Here is a 21,349-nt window from a genome sequence, read left to right on the forward strand (position 1 = left end):
AACAAATGTGGCCCTCGAGTTAACTTTTAAAAGCGGTTCTTAGAGAATTTGCAACATCTCGTGTTTGTGAACATTTTCACCTAATTAGGTATACCTAGTATGGTATGAGATGGATTTTTCGGCTTGGACCCTAATCTGTTAAATGAAAGGTATTATTTCCTTTATCCAGTGAGTACTTATTCTGTTACTGCTGAAAACGCCTTCATAAGTAAACTGGAATAAAACGTTAAAAAAAATACAATTTTTCTATTCTATTTATATGGTTCAAAATTATGAAACAGCCCATTCGGAGATAACAAGTTTAGTTATTTAAAAAAAACGACTTGCCGTGTTTGCCACCCGCGTGGCATTCTTAAGTTTCGAGTGTGTTGTCATTTATCAAAGTTCATCCACATTTAGCTACGGAAAAGCTATTATGCATGGTCTAATAAAACATGGTCTTCCATTCCCAGAGTGACACGCGATTACGTCACAATAACATTGCCACTTTATTTCAACATAACATGTTACATGGGTACATTATACCTATGGTTAATAAGTTAAAATATTTCTTTATAATTTTATAATTTTCATTTATATGTATTTTAGCTTAAATTTTACAATAACACGTCATTTTTAATTACTCGTTAGCAATATCTTCCGATTCACGAAAGAAATTTCAGACTTTCGGGTAATTCTGTTTATACTACTGGCAACACAGGATAGCGCTGTGGACATTTGACAATTCGGATCTAGATAACTTCATGCCCTGACCGTCATCCTTGTCGAACGCGTGTTAATTGTTATTTCCTTCTCGCTCAGTGTCAGCAGTCGCAGTGTTTTCCAAACTTTTCACGTCGTAAGCTTGGTAATTAATGTGTAACTGTGAATTAGTTTTTTAAACGTTTGTCTTGTATAGATAAATAAAGTTTAATTTAATACATTAGATTTGTTTTATTTTACTATGTTTCTACATAAATAACTTAAAATCAATGCCGTTAAAATAATTTTCACCGTTGGTTAAAATTCTCCCACATTTCAAAGTTTGAGAACCTGTAAACAGCATGATGACGTAGGCGCGTGTCAGTTAGGTCATACGCGAATCTCGGAATGGAGTACCAGGCGGAGTATATTATTATACCATGCTATTATGTACTTTAACATGTCCCTCAAAAAATAGAAAATGTACGAACAAATCAAATCATTAGCACAATCCAACATTTTCCCATTTCCATTCTTGTGTTTCTAACTTAATATATCCAGTTACATTCGTTTAATCTCCCCACTTGTTGCTAACATTTGAGCATTTTATTATACGAATAATCATTTTGCGGCTATAAATTTCGCATTATTGACGCAAGTCGCCGCTACCAAGGTTTTCGTGTTCTGGCAGGGAGCCAGTACTATGAAAAAAGGGTATTAAGACTATTAAGAGTAAGGCTAGGAGCATACAAAGCGGAGTTTTCTGTGGCAGGACGAATTGTGACTTTTTATAAAAATATTGTATAAAATCTTACTATATTATACTTATTGTGTATAATATATACTTATTGTATGATTTCTACCAATCGTATTGCACCTAAATAAACTTTAGGATTTTTTAAGCGTCTATAAAATCGTTGTTTATTTATCTGTAAAGTAAATTGTAATTAATTTACAGAAGTTTATTCTATTAAGACTATAGTGAATTACCGCTTCTCCATACAAAAGTAGTTCCGATTTTCCAATCTGGATATAGGAAATTATTTTTACACAATTTATTGTACCTAATAAGTATAATGACCATGTCTATGTCCCTTGGTTTGACTTTTTTCGTGTTTTTGATTATTATAAGAGTTAAGAGCGAAAAACAAATAACGAAATAATATGATTCATATATCATTCTAATGTCAGTGTACGTTCGAATTGGCGTGTTGGCCTTTAAATTGTATATAAGTACTTGTTTCCGGTTTCAGCTTTGGCAATATCAAAGACATATGTAACTTCGTATAAGACGAATAAAGTCTAAGGAAAAAACGTGCCTCGGAATTCAAGTAAAAGTCATTCTCGAATAGATGGCGCGCACACCTTTAGCCTATCTTCGGCTAGATGGCGTGACGACACCGTTTCATATTTAACAATTTTAATAAATAGATATCAGTGAATGAACATGGATCAAAATGATATAAAAATAATAAAATCATTTATCCATATATATAAATTTTTTGATAACTCTATACGTTTTCATTTTTAGTTTTAGTCGTGTGTCGATAGATGGCAGTAAATTTACAGTGACTACAAAATTTACTATGACAGGACCCCTCTATACTATCTATTCTTTTTGGCAATATTAATGACTCGGTGTGTTTTAGCCCTAAGCTCGCCTACCAATTTCTGCAAGAAAGGCACCATTTACACGCTAATACGCTGATAAAGAGTAACTGACTTAAGGATGACTCACGCTAGACCGGGCCGGGGCCGGGCCGGAGTTTCCGGCGCTTCGTTTTCTATAGAAAGCACCACGTGATCACTGATCAGCCGTTATAGAAAATGACATGTCGGACGCCTCGGCCCGGCCCGGCCAGGTCTAGCGTGAGTCATGCTTTAGGCTATTCGAGTTTCAGATGAGGTATTTACCTATAACGTGAAATACTTTTTTGACTCAAACATAATTTAAAAAAAAATCTATTAAAGGCTGATATTTTTTCTTACCTGAATCCATTTTAATCATACACGTGATTTTATTCAGAGATATTTTTATTAAATCAACACATCTCATGTTTAGCTTATACTTAGGATCGACCTCAAGAACTAACTATTGCTTCAAGTACGCGACTAAAGTGAGAAAGGCATTTCAACTGCATACGGCTTAACCTCATTTGGTTCAGTAAATCCGAAACCAATATATTAGCGCCTAAATTTGCCTGCACAGACTAAATCTTAGTCCTAAAGTAGAGTGTCTCGCCTACTTGACACTTAGGCTTCTACTATTCTCCGCGCGTAATCAGACTAAAGGGGCCCACTGATTAACAGTCCGCCGGACGATATTCTAACTGACGAACAAAATTTTGACAGTTCCGAACAACTGACAGGCCGATACCGTCCGGCGGACTGTTAATAAGTGGGCCCCTTAACAAACCTAACCTGACCTAATACTAGAAGAAATAATTTTAATTCATTACGGAATATAAAATATAATTCGTCTTTCCTGTAGACATTCAACAGCTTATGCAAGTATATGCGCAGTCGAGTTCTCAAACATTCTTGCAAGCCAACATTTCTCAATAAATACTATAAATCATTTGTATTTGTATTTCAAAAATATATTTACACATCTCAAAGACACGACCGTGTATTATTTTTACAATAATACAGGTTGCTTTCGTTATCACTGACCAAACTCTGAGGGGTGAATGTAGGTCATACTGAACAACTTTTACTATGGGTCCAACCCCGAAATCGGGAAAAAAATTCTGCCGTCTCATACATTTCGGTGAATCAGAGTCAATGTTTTGTATAAACAGCTGATTTTTGTTCGCGATTTCGGGGTTGGCCCCATAGTAAAAGTTGTTCAGTTATGACCTACGTATTCACCTCTCCGAGTTTGGTCAGTGATGACAAAAGCACCCTGTACTAACAGTCAAGTTTACAAACATCTTGACAAAGATATAATGGTCACTTTAGTTGCTACAAACTATCACTGTCACTGCTACGACTAATGAAAATGAATATGGTAGTGATGGACTTCCGCTTCGAGCGCCATCTTGATAACCTCGTGATTAATTCCTTTGTTTTTTGCCCATTAATATTGCTTAAGGTGTAATATCGATAGCTTTGTTATACAGTAAACTAATGTGGTAGTGTGCAGTGAATGGAGAATTTAATCTTGAAACGCGTTTAACCACCGTTTTGCAGACAACGGCCGGTAGTCCACGTACTATTTGTAAAGTCCAGCTATGGCTTTACAAAAGTTAATAAAATCACCGTACACCGTCTTGTACTAACCGTACAATTTTAACCGTATTTAAAGCTCCTAATACCTTGATAATGGCGAAATGGTCCCACTGAACTGAAGCCATAATTTTAAAAGAATGAATGAATGGTAGTGATAGGTTACGGTATCCTGAGGGCCTACCGCCATCCATGTTCGACGTGTTGCCTCCAAACAACGTTCGACGTGTTGCTGTCACACTTACGTATGAATACACAAATTTGTAAATTTGTATGAATATACAAAGAGGCAATACGTCGAACGTGCTCTGTCCACCATGCAATTGGCGCATTTAGTTTAGTTTACTTGCAAGTTGCCTGCTACTAATATGCGTTCTACCTAAAACAAAGCTCATTACATCCCAAACAAACTGCACGAGCTAAAAATTTGTAGTGCACCTTAGTTTCCTTTCACAATAGAAGCCCAGTCTCAAATAGAATGACCACAAAAATTCACACAGATTACGCTTAATTACAGTTTCGTTTTTAGAATTCTCTAGAAGCACACGTTCTTCTTTTTAAACCAAACGGACGTATGTCCTAAGAAATTACGTGAGAGTTGTCACCCTTTAACTCTACGAGCTATTCTAAGTCAAAAGGACGTATGTCCAAGGAAGTTGTATACAAGTTGTGATGTTTTGGGTTTAGAAGCTTGTTTTGGCTCCATGCCTATGTTACAACAATGCACAGGAATCAGCCTGCACCTTGCAGCGTGGCATGAATTTTAATGTGCTGGGGTGGTCCAAATACTTGTTACTTTGTGAATTCAGTAAATATTTTATACTGCTACGCATATTACTTATGTGGGGGCTGCATGAGAAAAAATTAAAAAGTAATTTTAATTTTACAAGCAGAAACGTGTGCGAACGAGGCTATTTAAGGTTAGAATAAATTACAAGTGGAAAAATTACTGTCTTGGGTGAGACTTGAACTCATGGCCTCTGGATCGATACTCCAGCGCTTTGCTATCTGAGCCACCAAGGCCTTAAAAAACCTACCTAGAAGGATGGAAGGATTCTTAGAAGGATGAGGTATTGTTGGCTCAAATGGCAGCGCGCTGGAGTATCGATCTAGAGGCCGTGAGTTTAAGACTCACCCAAGACAGTAACTTTTCCACTTTTAAATTTATTCTAAGCTTAATTAAAAGGTTGGTAGGTGAATTCTCTATTAAGTTTTTGTATTTATATTTTAATTAATGTTTTTTTAAAAGGGTAATCTCTCGCAGAATATTTTTAACATAGAACCTTTATTCATTATTAAAATAAAGAGTTTGCGTTGCGAATTTTAAGAAGGTATTATTTTTAGTTAAGTAGTTTTAAAATAAAAATATACGTTTTACACATAGTTTTGTTTATCTCTATAACAACAATTAATGAGCGAATACCAGTGCCCTGTTTATCAAAAGCTTGTAACTTGTAATACAAGCGGATGTCACTTTTTGACAGCTTTTGTTAGAAAGGGATTTCCACGTGTATTACAAGTTACAAGCGGATGTCACTTTTTGACAGCTTTTGTTAGAAAGGGACTTCCCCTTGTAATACAAGTTACAAGCTTTTGAGAAACGGGCCCCAGGTATAAAATAGTAAATACCTGTTACTTAGTACCAAGTATTCGATACGCCCTTCCGTCTATTGTTTCCTTTTCCGATTTCTTTACCACTTTCATGATTATATAACAATCCTAATCGAATGAGTTACAATTCGCAACAAAATCAGTCACAATCCTGCTAAGGTATGCGAACTTAATCACTGCAATAATTGTACGGATTCAAAGAAATAAGGGTATACGTGGATGAATATATGGCTTTGTGTTTTTCTCGTCTTATAAAACAATCTTATTCAACTGAGCCATAAACACTGGGATTACGTTATACACGTGGCTGGCTGTTCGAGGAAAGACATACATATACACTCGTTTCAAAATACACAATACTTACTGCTACTTTCCCACTAGTGCGAGAATAAGTTTCTTTCCGTGCATATGTCGAAAATTTAAAGGGCCATATGTACTGTAAAACGTTGTACAATACATGTGTGAATAGGTAATAGAAATTTCCTGCTTTCCGCACTTGATCCGTAAATAACTATGTATCAACGCCCTACGTCAAGAAATAAGCGTTAAATTCTCTGACATTCTTTTTTTTCAATGAAATGTTCGCTATGACAATAAATCTCCTCCAGACAACCTCTGAATAATAGAAAAACTGTTAAATAAACAATGAGGTGAACATTTTCTGTCTTGTGTGTGTTTGTATTTCAATTGCTTCAAATATATTAATAAACTAAGGGTGAATAGGGCCAGACGGGGTCAAGGGTAAAACGGGACAACTAAACAGGATCTTGCTGCCACGCTACCCCTATTCAACTACATGCATAATCAGTTTTAACGGATCGTTTACTTATTTCCTAATATTCCTCCTCTTTTTACATAAATTTATGCAATAAATACATAAAATACATACATAAGTATTGTACATATGAAATGCAAATTTTATTTTTCGTATTTTGTATGGCCCAATCCGTGTTTCATTAAATCATTTTTAGTACTAGAGCCGTAAAATGAAATTTACAACCTCATCTGTTATTTATATAGCTTTGAGAAAGATTTATTGGATTCAACCGATAGTAGATGTAAATAATTACAGTAATCGACAAATGCATTGGATTGTCTAGCAAAATAAATTAAGAGAATGTAGGTGGAAATATGTTCACAAATATTAATTTGGACATCTGAATCCGACGTTAAAAATTCCATTTTGCCCTACCTTCCGACCAGCTGGCGATGACGTTTATAATGTAATAAATTCCCCCTAAATGAAAATGCCCTTTACACTTAAAACATTATGCAAAATGTAGGCGGAGACAATATTTGCCACTTAAAAATTACTTAACTTGTCAGAGTATAAATAATTCAGATGCCTTGCTGGAGCAGGGTATTGAAATAAAAATACATTTAAAGGTAAATTAATGAATAAAAATATTTGTCATCATCAATCATGACTAAGCTCGGTTACTAACTGCCCGATTCGAACCTTAAGATACGTCAATTACTAGATCTAGAAACGATATGGATTAGATATGTCAGTGTCAAATGTGCCGTTTCTTCAAACAAAAACGTCACTTTTGACACTGACACATTATTCTAATCCATATCGTTTCTAGATCTATTAAGAGCGCTCTTACAAGAAAAGTCGAAATAATGCAAAATTGATGATACTAGTCGACGAAATTCAGGACTTTGCGCTCATTATTAGAAACAATGAGTACTTGTTCCAGTAAAAGCGTATTCTTATCTTTATAAATATTGTTGTAAATATTAGAAAAAGGACTTATTAAATTAGTAATGATTTTTTTTCTGATGGTCGTTTCCGAAAAACCCCGTGAAGCACTGAATGGCGAGCTCTTATTTGGAAATGTTGAGAATTTTACTCTGCTAAACCTGGCTATTTTGTATTACTAATACCCTGTACTTTAGGTATATCAAACTATATTTTTCCTACATACCTTTGAGAAAGAGAAAATCAAAGTAAAACGAACTCGATTTTCTCTCCGAAACAAGTGTCAATTCCTACGAAAATCTACTTAAAATATCGAAGTCATTTTCATACTCAAGCAATCTGCAACGTTTGCTTATACTGTTGGTATACATTAGTGTTTATGAAATTCTACTATAATTTTTTGGCAATTTTTTGAAAACTACTCTATATTACCGATGACGCGCGCTGCGCCAGCTCAGTGCCGCGGCAGAGCTTGTAGAGGCATGACGTGTGTCGGTCGTCTCCGCACATTTTCAACGGCGACGACGAGGTTTTTTATCATTGTGTGCGGCGGGCGCCGTGTAATACGCTATACTGTGTGCGTGTAAACCGCAACGAGAGACTTTGATCCTAGCACTGTTATTATAGTATTATAATTTATAATGGTACAGTTTAATAAACTACCGGACAGGATTAAAAATATTTGAAACGACCTGACATTCTATATGTATTTATTTGACTCAAGATAATACTCAGGGTCTGATGATGGAGCCGGAAGGTGGTCACCGGTACCAATCAACCATGCAACTAAACCACTTCGTGTTTAGGCTCGTTTTATTCATCTCAACAAGATCTTTGACACAAGATAGTACTCAGGGTCTGATGATGGAGCCGGAAGGTGGTCACCGGTACCAATCAACCATGCAACTAAACCACTTCGTGTTTGGGCTCGTTTGATTCGCCTCAACAAGATCTTTGACTTAAGATAGTACTCAGGGTCTGATGATGGAGCCGGAAGGTGGTCACCAGTACCAATCAACAATGCAACTAAACCACTTCGTGTTTAGGCTCGTTTTATTCGTCTCAACAAGATCTTTGACTTAAGATAGTACTCAGGGTCTGATGATGGAGCCGGAAGGTGGTCACCGGTACCAATCAACCATGCAACTAAACCACTTCGTGTTTGGGCTCCTTTGATTCGTCTCAACAAGATCTTTGGCACAAGATAATACTCAGGGTCTGATGATGGAGCCGGAAGGTGGTCACCGGTACCAATCAACCATGCAACTAAACCACTTCGTGTTTAGGCTCGTTTAATTCGTCTCAACAAGATCTTTGACACAAGATAGTACTCAGGGTCTGATGATGGAGCCGGCAGGTGGTCACCGGTACCAATCAACCATGCCACTAAACCACTTCGTGTTTAGGCTCGTTTTATTCGTTTCTATAAGATCTTTGACACAAGATAGTACTCAGGGTCTGATGTTGGAGCCGGAAGGTGGTCACCGGTACCAATCAACCATGCAACTAAACCACTTCGTGTTTAGGCTCGTTTGATTCGTCTCAACAAGACCTTGGACACAAGATAGTACTCAGGATCTGATGATGGAGCTGGAAGGTGGCCACGGGTACCAGTCTACCATGTAACTGAACCACTTCGTGTTTGGGCTCGTTTGATTTGTCGCAACAAGATCTTTGACACAAGGTAGTACTGAGGGTCTGATGATGGATCCGGAAGGTGGTGACCGGTACCAATCAACCATGCAACTAAACCACTTCGTGTTTGGCTTCGTTCGATTCGTCGCAACAAGATCTTTGACACAAGTTAGTACTCAGGGTCTGATGATGGAGCTGGACTGTGGCCGCGGGTACAGTCACCTGCAATAATATGCTACACAACGAACGCCGCAAAAATATCTGACACGATCTTATTTGTAGAGCCATAAGAGCGTGTCAGATATTTCTGCGACCTTCGAAGAGTAACATATTATTGCAGGTGACTGTACCAGTCTACCATGTAACTGAACCACTTCGTGTTTGGGCTCGTTTGATTTGTCGCAACAAGATCTTTGACACAAGGTAGTACTGAGGGTCTGATGATGGATCCGGAAGGTGGTCACCGGTACCAATCAACCATGCAACTAAACCATCGTGTTTGGCTTCGTTCGATTCGTCGCAACAAGATCTTTGACACAAGTTAGTACTCAGGGTCTGATGATGGAGCTGGACTGTGGCCACGGGTACCAGTCTACCATGTAACTGAACCACTTCGTGTTTGGGCTCGTTTGATTCGTCGCAATAAGATGTTTGACACAAGATACTACTCAGGGTCTGATGATGGAGCTGATGATGATAGACAGGTACCCGTCGCCACCTTCGCGCTCCATCATCAGACCCTGAGTACTACCTTGTGTCAAAGATCTTGTTGAGATGAATAAAACGTGCCTAAACACGAAGTGGTTTAGTTGCATGGTTGATTGGTACCGGTGACCACCTTCCGGCTCCAACATCAGACCCTGAGTACTATCTTGTGTCAAAGATCTTGTTGAAACGAATAAAACGAGCCTAAACACGAAGTGGTTTAGTTGCATGGTTGATTGGTACCGGTGACCACCTTCCAGCTCCATCATCAGACTCTGAGTATCACCTAGTGTCAAAGATCTTGTTGAGACGAATCAAACGATCCTAAACACGATGTGGTTTAGTTGCATGGTTGATTGGTAATGGTACCTTCCAGCTCCATCATCAGACCCTGAGTACTGTCTTGTGTCAAAGATCTTGTTGAGATGAATCAAACGAGCCCAAACAGGAAGTTGTTTAGTTACATGATAGACTGGTACCCGTGGCCACCTTCCAGCTCCATCATCAGACCCTGTGTATCTTCAGTGTCAAAGATCTTGTTGAGACGAATCAAACGAGCCTAATCATGTTACTACATGGTTGATTGGTATCCGTGACCACCTTAATCATCATCAGATCCTCAGTACCAGTTCGTTTTTAAACCCTCGTTGATACAAACTTTACAACCTATAGGTACCAAATGCAATGACGAAACATGTAAATAAGCGAGTAGGTACCTATAATTTCTTTCGAGTAATATACCTTCATAAGTACGAGTATGGGGCTATTCATAAATTACGTCGTTTCAAATGGGAGGAGTGGGGGGGGGGGGGTCTGGACATCGGATGATGGTAACATGACGTAGGAGGAAACAGATTCATCCGAAGCTTGATTTTTGGATGATTTGAGGGTGGGGGGGGGGGTCAAAAATCGTCAAAAATAGATGACGTAATTTATGAACAGCGCCTATGTACATTTGCACTGCATTTAGTATTTTCGTACTTACCAAATAACAGTTTTAGAACTTTAAAAGTTAAGTACAGTTAGTGTTGTTATGGTTGATTTCAATATGCTTCGCGAAGGATCAAGAATGTTTAATCCATCATTGTAGTGCGAGTGTGGTAGAAGGGATCGGCATACTGAGCTCGCACGGCCTGCCGCAGCGCGTAAAATACCTAAACTCGCTCAACGCCGAAATGTAATAGCGCTCTTAAATGACGTATCTTAAAGTTCGAATAGGGCCGTAAATGTATTTTTAAGTATTGGCTACAACTTAATTGCTGTTATGTTTATTGACGCCGTATAATCCTTAAGGGCCACTTGCACCATTCGCTAACCAGGGTTAACCGGTTAAACCTGGAGTTACCATGGTTACCAGTACAATTTGACACTGGGTTAACGGTTTAACCGGTTAACCCCGGGTTAGTGAAATGGTGCAAGTGGGCCGAAGGCGTACCTACTTAACAGTCGACGTCAAAGATTATACGTTTATATGTTAGAGCAAGGCTTCTTTAGGAGCACTACTCGTCGTAACAGGAGGGCTGAGGTTTTCGGTGTCGAAAGGAAACTTCGTTGTAAAGCAGTAATATTTATCGTTTATTTATTACTTTATGCAGTACACTCTTTAATTTATCAACACTTCACTATTTTGGTAATACTAGTAGCACAATCGCACAGATAATAAGAATAATACACTTTTTAGAACACTTTTGTTAGCATGGACTCTTAAGGTCTTACTCCTGAGGCTGCTCAGATAATAATCGTCGCTTTAATGAGGTGCAAGGCCTTTTATTAGACCATCGCCCCTCCAATCTCGACCACTTCCACCTGTTCGTCAGGTGAGGTAGGCTGACCGGTAGTGACGTCACAATTGTTTAATCATTTTAACTAAAGTCAAATTGGCAAGTTCAATCACATTACTTTTTATAAATGAACACACGTAAATAAAAATGCGGTATTATTACTCTTATTTATGGAAAGCCGCTAACATATATGTTTACACTTTTGCACCTTACTCCTTTGTAATAAGGCGAAAAATGTAAACATATCTTTGACGTCGACTGTACAAAGAAATTCAAGTTGATATTATCTTTTTACTAGCGACTCAGACTCACCCCGGCTTCGCCCGGGTTAACAAAGTATACACTTAAAACTTCCTCAAGAATCACTCTATTGATACCTATGGGAAAACCGCATGAAAATCTGTTCATCAGTTTTTGAGTTTATCGCGAACATACAAACAGATAGACGCGGCGGGGGACTCTGTTTTATAAGGCGTAGTGATATAAATAATTACTTATTATTCTACTAATTTAGCAGTTAATCTGGTTGTAATTTTAATACACAAGACATTTTTTTTGCGCCTTGGGGATTCATGGCTAAACTCCAATTCAAATTTTTCTTAACAAAATTCTTTATAAATGTTGGCACCTGGCGTATAAATTGGAGCAAATTTCGGACTCGGAGCAACTTGGGTCATCTTGGGAATTAGACGCGCTCGTATTTTACGTGAAGTGGCAAAGTTCGTGCCCCGTTCAGTGCTAGTGCGAGCTGCTAGAATGACTGATGTTAATTTTATAGAGGACTTTAAATTAGTTGTTTGATTAAATATTGAATCGTAGGTCTAAAGTGATTTTGGGACTTCTAATATGTGAAATTGTACCTAATCTAACCAAAGATTTCGTAATTATTTGAAAAAATCTGCTAAAAAGATTGAGATACCTATGTAGGCTACTTTCGGTTTACATACAGCATATTAGAGGTACCAGTTTTAGTTATGTATGACTGTATGTTAGTATTTTTTTCTAAATTTTTCATTGAACTAATTTAATTCATCAATAAGTATAGGTATCGCATTTCATAAAAACTATTTCGCGACAATTTGTTGAGTATTTAAGTTGCTTATGAAATCAAAATAATACGCCAAAGAGAAACTGATTCCACGGGGATTTCACGACCCTCAGCAATGAGGAACACGACGCGAGGAGGGGACCTATAACACACGCCTCATTGAGCTTACTGTGGGTCAAATTGTGTAAGATTTTCCCATAATAAGTATTTATTTATATTTATTCTCTCCAATCTCAACAATCATTTTTTACAGGATTGGAGGAGTAGGTATAGATGTGCCTTAAGTGGCAATAGAACTGTTGTAGGCTAGGGCACGAAGGTTTATAAATGGCGACCGCAAACCGGAGATCGACTTTACGACGTTCTCGAAATACTTGGGACTATCGGCCTGATTCGAACAATGCTTATAAGAAGTCACAGCGGTACGATACCGATCTGTCAATGTCAAAACTGACGTTTTTTGGTTGAAGAAGAAATGTCACTTTTGATATTAACAGTCAGATCGGTATCTTAAATTACCGTCACTTCTTATTAGGAATGTTTCTAATCGGGCCATATGTCCAGTATAAGACGTCATTTTACTTAAAACATTTTGACCAGTTCCATTTCCCTACCGTTAGCACAGGGCGGACACGTCATACATCATAAATCAGTTGCGTTTCTATGAGTGAACGGTACGTATGTACACGCGTCATGCGTCATTGTAAGTTGCTTAAAAACCGAACTGAGCATTCGCCAAAAGCTCGTCAATCTGCTGTCACGGGACGAGGTAATTCGAATCGGGGCGGGGCGGTGCGTTCTGTACGGATATGATGGTCGTTCTTGTCTACGTGACAGCGCGATAAAACGGTGTCCGTCACTTTCTATCCCACGGTGTCAAAAAGTGACAGTTATTTTATCACGAGGATAAAGATGGATAAAACCATGCATAATACGCCGGCTGTATGATAATACTTATTACTTAATCTGTGCCGTTAGTCGAGCAAATCGTTCCATCCAAACGAGCCTCTTGCGCTGAAAACTGGAATAGTTTTCTGATACCCAGTAATGGCCAACCATTACGGTATTGGTCATTAAGCAGAAATGTTAGTTTTAATGTTATTTTTGAATGCTAATGGTTATTGCCTTTTACATAAGGTATAAAGGCACAAAGGTAACATTGTCTTAATAGCATTGTGGATGATAACATTGATAACTATCATTAAAAGTGGCTATTATTTTTATAAAAAAATTAATTATCAGTAATTTTGTAGTTAATTGACTGACAGCCCACATATGAGTCTATCCTCGCCCACCATACAAAATTATAGCTAAGGAAGTTTGAATCTAATTTATTTGTAATTGAGTTGAAATTCGTTTGTTCCAAAATTTTACGAGACAAAGGAAAAGATACTTTGGGCCCGATTCGGATTTTGAAATAGACATCTATTAGACGTCACCAAGATACGATAACGATATGTTTAAGATCTAACCTGTCAAATTTGACATTTGCGCGATTGTGGAGATACTGTTGAACGGTTTCCCCAGGATATGACTTAGAGATCCAATTCACATCTAATAGATATCTTACTCTATCTAACGTAAAAGTGACATTGGTTGCCCGAATTGTGCTGCAAAAGAGAACTAGTTGATATCTAAACTATAACGTATCTAGAATGGATCTAGTACGTGTCGTCTCTTGTGAATATCTTGAAGTTCGAATACGGCAGTTTGTTTGTTTTAATAAAGGTTGATATTCCAACGAAACTGAGTGTACATCTTTATGTACATTGGGCGGCATTAGGAATTTAGGATATTTAATTTTATTTTAAAATACGTTTAAAAATAGTGTACTGAGTAGGTACTCTCGCACGCAATCGAGAAATGTCTTGAATGAGATATATCTGACAAGTATATTTTCATAGTAAAAACCCGTGCGATGTTCAAATCTTCCTTCGCATGTTTCGCGCGGTGGAGAAATATTTTGTTTGTTTTTAATTTCCTGGCTTCACGCTCCCTCTTAAGGTTACCTTGAATAGACGCTTATAGTTAAGGAACCGTCACATTTTGTACGGGAACGGAGATATCGCCCCCTATAACGGCCTTGACACAGTGCGTATTGATGTTAAACGTCTTTTAAAGAGTCTAAGCCGTTAAATTACTTGCAAAACCTTCCTACAAAGTTTATTGTATTTAGTATGTCTTTCCCATCACGGAACAATGGTGTTCCGGACCTTTGGGAGGCGTGCGCGGAGCCGAAGCCAACACGTAGAGCCCCTTTTGACAATTTGAATGTAAGGGGTACACCGAGCTGATGCTGCCCTTGCCCGTGTCATGGGACGCACGCAGAGGCAGCACCCGCCAGGGTGTAAGGACTATTGTGAGTTGATGGGATCTAAAATGAACTAGGTTATTGGGTGAAAGCGATGGACTAAGTACTGAGCTATGGGGTAAAAAACCGGACGCCTGCCTAATAAAACGGTATGCAATTTTATTTCCGGCAGACGGTGACTCGCCCTCACAAGATGGGCCCCACAAAAAGCGACATCTAGGATGGCTCAAGGGTATTTAGTATATTATTAAGGTGCTTAGTAATGATTACTTATATTATGTGAAAATAGTTAAGTGCTATTAGCTTTGTATTTGGTTGATCACAACCTAGCCTTCAAAAACGGCCAATGAAAAACGTGTGGTTGCCGGTTGACGCTCAAATTTGACGTCATTGGCACATTAAACTTAGAGCCTTTCATAGTACTTTACACCTAACATCATGACAAACGATTTCTAAATAATTTTGTATTGTTACCATTTTCCCACGTGCGTATCGCTAGCGCTAAAGTCAAGTCGGAGCCAACGTTAAGCTTTTAAGGTTTTGCTTAGTCTGCCCTCGTAAATATAGTCTCGTTTCCTTGTGAGCTTTTTCATGACATTAATTTGTCCTTGATTAAAACGTGTAAAAATTCAATATAATGCCTAAAAAATGCGTTAGCACACTCTTAAATGGTGTAAACTTACTTTATTCTTACCCGGGTTTGTGACAACGCAGCCCAACACTGCCCCACGGGCAAGGGAGACCGTGTGGATGCCGATGGCCCACGTTAAGTCTAATCGAACGAGCGAGCGAAGCGAACGAAGTTCTTACATTCGACTTGGGACACGCGGCTGGCTAGGGGCACGTCCCGGCATTTCGATGTTTTTAAGCTGAACTATCAGAGGATAGTTTGATACTCAAGAACTTAAGTAAATTTGTACTAATTTTAATGAAATTGGGTAAACGTGTACTTGAGGGCATTATATTTTAGTCATTAAATTATGAGCAGGCTCGATCAAGCGGTTATTGAGCTAGAAGAGCTTAGAAGGCTAAAAAGCTATTTGTGAGGGGTCTTGCTATTCTGGTCATCTTTTTGCAAGATAGAATGGTCGAGTTTGGTATCAAATGAAATTGCTCTGCTTGCACTTTTATAATATCGTTTTTAACCCCTTACCGCATACGAAGCCATATATGGCGGATATGATATTTAACTCTATTGACAGCTATTAAAGTTCAAATTTCAACAAATATTTTTTATTACATGCAGTAAGGGGTTAAATTTACCATTTTGAAATAATTAGCAAGATAAAAATAAACATAATATAGGTATTTGACATTTGACAGGAAATATTTCGGCTTACCACAGATACAGTATCAGTTAAGGGCTCCACAGACCTTGTAATATATCCACGCGATTTTTGATCCATTGCCGCCTATAGTGGGACATAAAATAGTAGAAATTAAATAAAATGGAACTCTAAAATTTCCATACTATAGTCGGTCAAATAAGTTTGTCAGTAGAAAAAGGCGCGATATTACACTTCGCGCCTACATTTTTAGCCGCTTTTTTCTAACTACTGACGGAAATGGCTTGGCAGACTATAAATTGTTGCCATGTGTAAGCATTTTACGTCAAAAATGTGACAGCTACGTAGAAAGTGGCGCCCTCATTTATTAACCGACTTCCAAATCTCAAAAGGAGGAGATTCGATTGCGATTTTTTTTATGTTTGTTACTCCATATTATGTCTCTGTCATTACTGGACCGATTTTTGAAAATTATTTTTTTGATTGTATGTATATACATACAGATTGGTCCCGTTTTTGTCAAAACCCAGTTCTGATGATGGGATCCATGAGGAATCGAGGGAATTCCTCAAATTTTAAAGGCATACATATAGTGATTTATGTGTTTTATCAACAAATCAAGCATATACATTCAAAAAAGTCACATGATGAAGTGGAATGCTGATGATGATCAGACGGAACTCTTCAACGAAGCATAGTTCACGTTTGGCGATTTGTCCTCTTCGTTATGTTTGTTAAGCATGTTAAGTTTTTAAGCCACATTTTTCAAGCTCGTTTGGCGATTTTGAATTTCGAGCTAGCCCTGGAGCCAGACCTGACCCGGATCCGGGCTCTTATCTGGACCAGAACCCGGACCTGGACCCGGACTTGGACCTGGACTTGGACCTGGACCAAGACATAGACCTGGACCTCGACCTGGATCTGGTCCTGGACCCAGAACTGGAACCGGACCCTGACTCGGACCTTGACCCGGAAAACCACTGATACCTAAGCTAAATAAACCACTATGATTACCTACCATAAAATGTAGGTATAAAGTATAATGATGCCAAACTTACTAAACCCTCTCGTTCAAACCCCCGTACACCGCACCGCACGCGCCGTTAAGTGTTTTTTTTTTTTTTTTTTTTTGCCCTCCTCCCTCCTCTGTTTTATTGCTGGTATTTCTTTTCCAGCACTTATTTCTATTTTATAAATTTTTCTATTTCCATCTTTTCATGCCAATACTTATTACTAATGCAGTTTGATACAATATTTATTTATTTATAACATTCTCGCTAAATTATCTTATTATTACATTTTACTTTTTATTTAATTATGTCGAACAATACTCATTATTAATACAATTTAATACAATATTTATTTATTAATTACATTCTCGCTAATTTATCTTATAATTACATTTTTACATTTTATTTCATTATATCAAACAGCACAGCACTTATTATTAATACAATTTAATACAATATTTATTTATTTATTACATTCTCGCTAGATTATTTTATTATTACCTTTTTACATTTTATTAAGTTAGGTGGGTTAGGTTAGGTTTGAACTGCGATCCTCACAGAACCGAAAAAAAGTGGGTTAGGTTAGGTTAGAACTGCGAGCCTTACAGAATCGAAATGCTACTAGAAAAGTGGTTTTGGTTAGGTTCGAACTGCAATCCTCACATAACCGAACTGCTATCAGAGAAGTGGGTTCGTGAGGCTAAAACTGCGACCCTTACAGAAATGAAATGCTACCTACTAGAAAAGTGGACGGTTTTACCTCCTTTTCTTCATAGTGCACCATCTATGTACAATAATCTTTCACCGGCCCCCATAGAAGTCGGTTTTTTTTTCTTGAAAATTATTTTCTATAATTTTATGTCGAACTATACGAGTAAGTAGGTGCAACAAAGTCAATCGCTCTATATAATTTTTGGCAAAGCGCGAGTTCTCAGTTCGGGGCGGACTACTAGTGATATTACTCGTATATTTGAAAAATGGCAAGCGGAAATAGGGCGGCCAACATTTGCGCTACAAAGATATGCTGAAGCGCCAGATGCGGAGAGATGACATTCAACCATCGCACTGGGAGACTTCGGCGCAAGATCGGCCGAAGTGGAGGCATACAGTGAGTACAAAAGTGCAAGCCTTCGAAGAGCAGAGGCGAGTAGATCTCGATGTGAGGCGTGACAAGGCCCGACCACCTACGGTCATCAAACATAATTTTGTCGGAGGGGTGCGTACCTGCAGGGAATGTGGCCGTACATTTGCTAAAATCGGTTACGTCAGCCAGCATACTAAACAGTCACCGAGGTCGAAACCGGCTAGGGCAGTATGATATGATATGATAAATAAATAAATAAATAAATAAATATTAGGGGACATCTTACACAGATCAAACCTAGCCCCAAACTAAGCAAAGCTTGTACTATGGGTACTAGGCGACGATATACATACTTGTATAGATAAATACATACTTATATACATAGAAAACAACCATGACTCAGGAACAAATATTAGTGTTCATCACACAAATAAATGCCCTTACTGGGATTCAAACCCAGGACCATCGGCTTAGCAGACAGGGTCACTATCTACTAGACCAGACCGGTCGTCTGATATGATATTTGAAATATTGATAAGGTGTTAATAGTAACTTACTTTATGCTTGCCCAGGTTGGTGACTGCGCATCCTAGTACTGCCTCGCGACCGAGGAAGAATGTATGGTTGCCGATCGGCCGCTCAAACTCCGGGTCGTCGGGGAATTTCTTTGTGGTTGTTTGAGCATCTGAAAAAGGACAAATTAATATTTAATTAAAAATTAAAATATGAAAATTATTTCTAAAATCTATAGTTATTAAAAAAAATTAAGAACACGAACTTACTACGCCTTAATAATGTTTTACAGCAAAAAGATTATTATTTTTTACAAAAAGCTTCGCTTCGTTACGCTCGATCCTGCCTTAGCCTTGTGAACCTGACCTAACCGAGTTGGTTTTGCCCTGATCCATCTAATTGTCTTGCTTTATTAAATTATGCTTATTCATTTTGTGCCAAATAAAGTTATAGTTAAATTATGTGGTTTCAATATTATGCGCAATAAGTATTATGCTTTTTTAATATTATGCCTGTTCAATGTTATGCCAAATCTGTTATGCGAATTCATATTATGACAATTAATGTTAGGCGTATTAAGGGTCACCCACCTATTTATATTTTTACCATAATGGAACATAAAAATAGGTGCTACTTTTCCGTATTGTTTGCGACATAATGTCGTCCCATATTATAAGCTCACGGGAATATAAAACAATGTCAACATCATTAAGCTTTCTAAGAAATACATGTCAGCCTTGACCCGATCGGACGCAAAAGCCGACAGAAGGTTAATGATGTAAACATGGCATATCACCACTATATCTGGTAGTAGTGATAGTATGTAGACTGCGGGCTACCGTTTAACATAATAACTTAGAATTAAATACTTGTGATCGTAGAGCTGGCAGCTTCCTCGCACAAAGAATAAGTATTGCGATACAGCGGGGAAATGCTGCCTGCATCTACGGCACCATTCCGCAGGATAGTTTGTAATTATTTATTTTTAGATTAGTTTTATTTATTTTTAGATTTAGTTTTTAAGTTTTTAGGTTAGTTATTTTATTATGTTTTATTTACTTATGGTATTATTTTGTTTCTAGGTATTAAGTTTGTATGCACTAATATTAAATTAAATTAAATTGAAATTAAATACTTGTTTCAGTCGAGCTAATATCATCATCATCTCAGCCAAAAGACGTCCACTGCTGGACAAAGGCCTCCACCAAGGATCTCCACAGCGAACGGTCATTCGCTGCCCTCAACCAAAGGTTTCCCGTCACTTTAACCAGATCGTCGGGCCACATTGCTCGCAGAACCGATGGCCGATGGGGTAGAAAGGTTCTCGAGTGGCGACCACGTACCAGAAGACGCAGCGTGGGAAGGCCCCAGACTAGATGGAGCTAATATCAGGTGAACTTTACTTATTCACTAAGTAGGTGTAGCAGAGAAAGCGCTATTATCGTTTACTCTTGTAATATTTCTTTTAATTTTTACCTACCACTAAAAATTTCGAAGTAAAAACGGTTGGTATCTTGTTGTCTCCCACCAAAACTTGGCGGGCAACAATGCACCCGACTTAATTAGGTACATAGGTTTTCTGTCCGCAATTTTTACACATTTAATTTCGTCGCATTGTATATTATGTGTTCTGTCCCACAAGGACAAACGTCTGAAGCAAATTTATAGTTACACTTGTTTGCTTTTAGCTATTTTTATCATTGACATTTCCAGCGACCAAAGAATCCGAGTTTGAAGTTATTTTCGCGTGTCAGCTTCATTATGTGAGTAAAGCTCGTTTACAGGGCATGTAGTCGCTAATATATCTCTAGAGCTTTATTGTGCAAAAGCTCAGAGCTACGAGTATTCCCTGTTGGCAGCAAAATGAACTTTTCTAAATTGTCTCATTCTAAAGCTTGGCTGGCAGGCGCTTTCAGGCTGTATTAACGTTACGTTTGTTAACTGAAGTTAAATTTTCGAGTTAGATACTAAATACACTGGGTATTATTACCTAATTAAATAGGATATTTTAGTGTGTAGGTATTGCTAAAGTGTCTTTGCAACAAAATAGTCTCTAGTAACTCGAGGACACTTTGCTTTTTCGTGTTTTTAGTGTTTTTGTGAAAATTGAACTTTGAAAGGAACTTGTATTTTGTGTATATACCTGACAGTTTTTTTATAAATTTTATTGGACATTTTTAGTCTGTGGAGAAATATTTGTTTTTTAATTCCGGGTTGTTGAGAATGTTGTAGAAATTAACTCTTGTAATTAGGTACCTATTTAATACGTCAAGTATTAGTAAGGCCGTTAAAAAAGAACAAGTTTAATGTGTGATTTTACGTCACAATACGGCAAAGAAGGTGCCGAATTTAACCAAATGAATGAATTTGCAATTCCACAGCTCTTTTGGAAGTGATAAATTAGTACTAGGCACTGACTATCGATTTGGGGGTATGAATAGAACTAAAGAGCGCTTTTCTTTGAATTGGAAGTTTAATTTTATTCAACAAATACGAGTTCTAGTTAGACATGTGTAAGTAATGCTCGTAATATCACAAATGAGATATCTCTCGAACACGTAATATGGCATTACGTATCACTCCGAAAAATCAACCATCACTATAAACATCACTCATTACGCGAGCGCGTAATAGATTCGATTCAATATAGATTGACGCGCCGATATGAATGGTTAGTTCAAGTATATACACAGTGCGCGTAACGTATAATGCCACTTGTGATAGCGTCATGTTTTCTCGCCATGCCATCAT

General features: G+C 37.8%; 1 protein-coding gene across 3 annotated transcripts in view; it reads right to left on the reverse strand.

Annotated features, from left to right (window-relative positions):
- Nucleotides 1–21,349, reverse strand: part of LOC134798923 (limbic system-associated membrane protein-like) — a 68,914-nt gene that overhangs the window by 34,346 nt on the left and 13,219 nt on the right. For all 3 annotated transcript variants that reach the window (XM_063771352.1, XM_063771351.1, XM_063771350.1), the window contains one exon: nt 18,643–18,770. In XM_063771352.1, coding sequence (XP_063627422.1) covers nt 18,643–18,770 — 128 coding nt within the window. The remainder of the gene's footprint in view (nt 1–18,642; nt 18,771–21,349) is intronic.

Source organism: Cydia splendana, chromosome 17 (genome assembly GCF_910591565.1).
Source record: "Cydia splendana chromosome 17, ilCydSple1.2, whole genome shotgun sequence".
In the NCBI taxonomy this organism is placed as follows: Eukaryota; Metazoa; Arthropoda; class Insecta; order Lepidoptera; family Tortricidae; genus Cydia; species Cydia splendana.